This window comes from Conger conger, chromosome 2 (genome assembly GCF_963514075.1).
Source record: "Conger conger chromosome 2, fConCon1.1, whole genome shotgun sequence".
Classification (NCBI taxonomy): Eukaryota; Metazoa; Chordata; class Actinopteri; order Anguilliformes; family Congridae; genus Conger; species Conger conger.
Genome location: NC_083761.1, coordinates 243,755 through 250,000, shown reverse-complemented (window position 1 = coordinate 250,000; position 6,246 = coordinate 243,755). Strand labels below are relative to the sequence as shown.

Here is a 6,246-nt window from a genome sequence, read left to right as displayed (position 1 = left end):
TGGAGGTGGGGCCAGGGGGACTGGGGGGCGGGGCCAGCGGCCGGCAGGATGTCTCTGTGGGCGACCAGGAGGCGCATAGCAATGCCTTTATCAAGTCCGTCCCATTGGCCGAGGAGGAGGACTTTGACAGCAAAGAGTGGGTGATTATCGACAAGGAGGCAGAGCTTCGGGACTTCCAGCCAGGGGCAGAGCCTACCACCTCCGGCACCACTGACGACGAGCCGGAGGAGCTGCGACCAATCGCAGAGCAGGATGAGCGTCGGAGGGGCGGGGCTGAGCCAGGGGGCGGGGCGAGGCCCAAAACGCAGGAGGGGGGGCGTGGCCGGGCCATGCTGACCGTCACCGAGGAAGGCTCCACCCACAGCCACACCCCCAGCCCCGCCCTGTCCCCCTGCCACTCCCTGCCCCCTGCCCGGCCCAGGAGGCGGGAGTCAGAGCCCTGCGGCCCGCAGGGACAGGTAGGCACACCTGTTTCAGCCAACTCGACACACTCCTGTGGGGGTGTGTGTGTGTAGCTCCTGTAAGGGTGTGTGTGTGTGTGTGTGTGTAGCTCCTGTAAGGGTGTGTGTGTGTGTGTGTGTGTAGCTCTTGTAAGGGTGTGTGTGTGTGTGTGTAGCTCTTGTAAGGGTGTGTGTGTGTGTGTGTGTGTAGCTCCTGTAAGGGTGTGTGTGTGTCACTCTTGTAAGGGTGTTGTGTGTAGCTCTTGTAAGGGTGTGTGTGTGTGGGTAGCTCCTGTAAGGGTGTGTGTGTGTGTGTGTGTGTGTAGCTCCTGTAAGGGTGTGTGTGTAGCTCCTGTAAGGGTGTGTGTGTAGCTCCTGTAAGGGTGTGTGTGTGTGTGTAGCTCCTCTAAGGGTCTGTGTGTGTGTAGCTCCTGTAAGGGTGTGTGTGTATGTCCTGTAAGGGTGTGTGTGTGACGTCAAAACAGCCAGTCCCAGTTGACGTCTCAGTTCTGGAAGAGCTCCAAACCCTACCCACCATCCAGAGCCTGGACCTTCCACCTTCCTTCCACCTCCGAGAGACATGCTGCCATAAGGGCACTGAAAAACAATAGATCCCCAGGACCCGACTCCATCCCTGCTGAGATCCTGAAGCAGGGGGGCTATCTCTGCACCAGAGCAATCCACTTCTTCATCTCCCTAGTATGGCGGGAAGAAAGCATCCCCCATCAATGGAAGGATGCAAGTATTGTCGCCATTTATAAAAACAAGGGGGACAAATCCATCTGTGGAAACAGCCGGGCCGTAGCATTTCTTTCTGTTGCTGGCAAAGTTCTGGCAGAAATCCACAGGCTCATCAATACCACCACTGAGCTCATCAATACCACCACTGAGCTCATCAATACCACCACTGAGCTCATCAATACCACCACTGAAGACCTGCTACCAGTGGATTCCGGAAAAACCGAAGCACAGTGGACATGATTTTCACCTCCCGGCAGCTGCAGGAAAAATGTCAAAAACAAGACCTGTTCATGGCCTTTGTGGATCTCCAAGGCATTTGACACCATACATCATGACCTCCTGTGGAAAGTCCTTCTGCACTATGGCTGCTCAGTGAAGTTTGTCAACATCCTGTGGCAGTTCCATGAGGGAATGATGGCCAAGGTTACAGTAGGTGGACTGGAATCTGCCCCTTTTGGAGTAGGTACCGGTGTGAGACAGGGATGTGTTCTCGCTCCGGTCCCCTTTAACATCTTCCTCCTATGCCTCCCACCTCAACCTTGACTTTCTTGCTTTAACCGAAGCGTGGCTCTCACCAGAGAACACAGCCATCCCAGCTGCCCTTTCCTCCGCCTTCTCTTTTTCCCACACACCCAGAACCTCTGGCAGAGGAGGTGGCACAGGTCTCCTAATCTCATCCTCATGGAGATCTAGTGTCTTCTCCTCATCCTTCGCCTTCTCCTCTTTTGAATTTCATGTGGTTTCTGTTACTGTTTGCCGTGTAAACTGTTTATTATTGTTTATCGCCCCCCGGGTCCTCTGGGGAGCTTCTTGGATGAGATGGACATCCTCCTCAGCTCCTCACCTGTCAATGACACCCCCCTGATCCTCCTGGGTGACTTCAACCTCAACTCAGAGTCCACCCAGTCTGCCTTTCTCTCCTTCCTTTCTTCTTTTGACCTTACCCTCACACTTTCCCCTCCCACCCACAAAGCTGGCAACCTTCTTGACCTCATCTTCACAAGGAGCTGCACAACAACCAACCTCTCTGTAACACCACTCCATATATCTGACCACTCCTTCATCTCTGGGTGTGTCCGTAGGCCTGGTAGTGCGCTGTGCAGCATTCAGCCTCTGTCCGAGTCTCGGAGCAGATGAGCTTATGCGAATGGCCAAAAAGGGTGCGAATAAGAGAATAAGAGGAGGAAGAGGAAGAAGAGGGGGATCCCGAGAGCATGCCTTGCTCTTATACGGGAAAGTTTATTGCTCCCGCCATTACGGGATTGGCTGAACTGAGCTAGACGTCATGCGGGGTGGACGTCACGGAATTGTCCTGTGGGATTGTGGGAAATGTGGATCCTACACCTGTCTGTGGCAGACAGTGTGCATCCCGCATTGGACTATACAGCCATCAAAGGACCCACAAACAGACGTGGAGGTAATCATTGCACGCAATGGACTACCTTAACGTAATGTGTGTAGCTCCTCTAAGGGTCTGTGTGTGTGTGTGTGTGTGTGTAGCTCCTGTAAGGGTGTGGGTGTGTGTGTGTGTGTAGCTCCTCTAAGGGTCTGTGTGTGTGTGTGTGTGTGTAGCTCCTGTAAGGGTCTCTGTGTGTGTGTGTGTGTGTGTGTAGCTCATCTAAGGGTCTGTGTGTGTGTGTGTGTGTGTGTGTGTAGCCCCTGTAAGGTTGTGTGTGTGTGTGTGTAGCTCCTCTAAGGGTCTGTTTGTGTGTGTGTGTGTGTGTGTGTAGGTCCTGTAAGGGTGTGTGTGTGTGTGTAGGTCCTGTAAGGGCGTGTGTGTGTGTGTGTGTTGCTCCTCTAAGGGTCTGTGTGTGTTTGTGTGTGTAGCTCCTGTAAGGGTCTGTGTGTGTGTGTGTGTGTGTGTGTGTGTAGCTCCTGTAAGGGTGTGTGTGTTTGTGTGTGTGTAGCCCCTCTAAGGGTCTGTGTGTGTGTGTGTGTGTGTGTAGCTCCTCTAAGGGTCTGTGTGTGTGTGTGTGTGTGTGTAGCTCCTCTAAGGGTTTGTGTGTGTGTGTAGCTCCTGTAAGGGTGTGTGTGTGTGTGTGTAGCTTCTGTAAGGGTGTGTGTGTGTGTGTGTGTGTGTGTGTGTGTGTGTGTGTGGAGCTCCTGTAAGGGTGGCCATATTGATTCTGCAGCAGTAGCTCTGCAGTGCTGTTATTGTGACATCATCAGCCCGAGACATTAATTCAGCTCCTCCGGTAACTCCCATGCAGAGCTGACAGGATGAACGGATGATGTCATGGTTTTCAGATGTGGTGGGGAAGGCTGCCCCCTGGTGGCTGAGCTGTGCATGTGCTGTGCAGTGTTCCAGCAGGCTGTTCCAGCAGTCGCCCCACTCCAGCACCCAGATCCCACAGACGGCTGCTTAATGTTGTCCTTCATTATACAGTATTAATGTATTTCACCATAGAATAATTATTTCCGCTAGAATGAAGAGAATAAGATTTGGTGGGGTGAAAGACTGAGTGTGCTGAATATGTGCTCTCATATCAGTGAAGTATTCACACATACAGAGAGGCCATTTCCCTAGACGAGAACATTTTCTGCTCTTTATTCATTTAATAGGACGTAAAGCAGAGATTGGGCCCCTCTGTACAGCCTCTCTCCTCAGTAAGGGTTCTGCTTACTCCTCAGTGACTGTTAGGATTTAAACCAGAGCAGTGACTGTTAGGTCTTAAGAAACAGAGCAGGAGATTGTCCAATCACCTGGTCTGACTCCTGTTTCCTCTGCTCTCATTGGTCCAGTTGGATGACAGACAGGCCCCTCTCCCCACGCCCAATCAGCTGCGGCGGTTGCGGTCCTACGTGTTCTCCTCGTCCACGCTGGAGACGGAGCAGTACCCTCACCCGGGCGGGTCTCTGATCCAGCGCAGCCGCTCAGCGGAGAGCAGCCCAGCCCGCGCCTCGCGCCGGCACCTCCCTCTGCCCCCGGGGAGCCCGCGTCGCTCCGTGCTGGGCGCCTCTCGCCTGCAGATCCAGCAAATCATCGCCAGGCTGATAAACAAGACGTGAGCCCCGCCCCCACGCCATCTCCCTCCCCTCCACACACCCTACCTTAAACACAGACTCCTCACGCAATAAACTCACACTCCACACACCCTACCTTAAACACAGACTCCTCACGCAATAAACTCACACTCCACACACTCGACCTGAAACAGAGTCCTCCTCAGGCAATAAACTCACACTGCTCCCCCCCGGGAGAGTCTGCAGGAGCGAGGAGCCAATCAGGCAGCAGTGCGTGGGGCCTGCCGGGTGAAGGCCCAATCGCATGACAGCAGGTTCATGCTGACAGAGCGAGGAGCCAATGGCATCGCAGCTCTGCCGTTTCTCTGCTGCAGTCAGACTGAGAGATTGTGTGTGAGATGTGTGTGAGATTTGTGTGAGACAGGTACTGTTAGACCACAGGCAGATATAATATAATCCAAAACAGGAGGAAACCCTTTGCAGAATGTTCATATATATAATAAATATAATAAATATTGCCACTTTAATGTGCAGGCTGTCAGTAGAGCACTGTATTGCAACATGAAAGTGTCTGTATTTTATATATTTTTCATATAGGTTACAGGCAAATTTTTGAACATATTATGTCAAATTATTGTTCTTTACTTTCCACAATTTGTATTTCTGGGTTGCCAGTGAAGTTTTGAGAACACATATTCCTTATACCTGTATATATCCATCCTATTCTATATCCACCCTATTCTATTCCCACCTCTCTCTGTCCCGGCTCCATCCTGTCTTGGCTCTGTTCCTGACTCTGACTGTGACTGTGAAACGTCCTGGTGCCTGCTCTTCTGCTCTCTCTGAGAGTGCTGGGGCCCAGCTTTGCTCTGTGACTCTCACTGACTGCGGTTCGTCTAAAAATGGTGTGTGTGCGTGTGAGTGAGTGTGTGTGTGGAGTGTGTGTGAGTGTGTGTGGAGTGTGTGTGAGTGAGTATGTGTGGAGTGTGTGTGTGTGTGTGTGAGTGAGTGTGTGTGTGTGTGAGTGAGTGTGTCCAGCTTCAGGGGTTAGCAGTGTGCACTGCAGGGCTTAAACTGGCCCATAGGGGGAGCTGTAGAGCAGGTGCCTGACTGACTGCTTCAAACACAAAGCACAGGGTCCTCCACACTGATTTGCTCAGCACAGTGTCCTGCTGTAGGCAAGCTGCACTGATTGGCTGAGCACAGGCTCCTCTGCACTGATTGGCTGAGCACAGGTTCCAACTGTAGGCTAGCTGCAGTGATTGGCTGGTTACTCTAAGCTTCCATATGCAGAGGACTGTGGGTACTGGGCCCAGAGGGTGGAATCTCTGTGAACGTGTTTATTCAGCCACCCAATCAGAACACAGGGTCTGCCCTTATATGGGCTGTGAGCAGGGAAGCAAGGCTTATCATGATTGGCTGTAGTGTACATCACAGTTTCAGAATGTCAACAACAGTGTATCTCTATCTGTCTGTCTGCAGTAGCACGGTGAAATAAGATGCTGTGTGTGTGTGTGTGTGTGTGTGTGTGTGAGAGAGCGAAGACTAAGGCACTTTATATTGAGGGATTTAGTGTCTCACTGCACTGAGGGCAGGAATATGAACAGAATCTGTTTTATTCGTTTAGCACTTTTTAAATGACTTAATAATGTCAGCATCAGTAATATCTGAACTCCTGCAGTGAAACAGGCTAAAATGTCCAAACGTCTGAAAAGAGAAATTAGCTGGTTTGGTGAAATATTCTCAATAATCTAGAGGAATTTTACTGCTGTCTGAAGGGTATTTAAGTATTTCAGAGAATTATTTCACTGGTTTGGCTGCTATTGAATAGTAAGTGAGCATTGTGCAATATGATCTCAAAATACACAAGTATTTCAGTGGTGAATGCATGTGTGATGTTTTTGTGGAATTATGTAAATTAAAATCATAATGTCCAACACACACAATTACTTCAAGACCAAATATGGCACAGGGCTCCTAATGTTATAGTGTATTTATCCTTGATGGCACAGGGCTCCTAATGTTATAGTGTGTTTATTGTCATGTAATATTAACAGCATATCCCATAATGTGGAACATTTTCTGTTTCTTGTGTGAAAGC

General features: G+C 50.8%; 1 protein-coding gene across 1 annotated transcript in view; it reads left to right on the top strand.

The window, feature by feature from the left end:
* Positions 1 to 6,030, top strand: part of LOC133120211 (tau-tubulin kinase 1-like) — a 34,050-nt gene extending 28,020 nt beyond the window's left edge. Inside the window, exons 13-14 of the mRNA XM_061230259.1 lie at positions 1 to 458; positions 3,924 to 6,030. The exon at positions 1 to 458 is cut by the window's left edge and continues 71 nt beyond it. Of these exons, the coding sequence (XP_061086243.1) occupies positions 1 to 458; positions 3,924 to 4,190 (725 nt within the window). The 3' untranslated portion in view covers positions 4,191 to 6,030. The remainder of the gene's footprint in view (positions 459 to 3,923) is intronic.
* Positions 6,031 to 6,246: the final 216 nt, after the last annotated feature.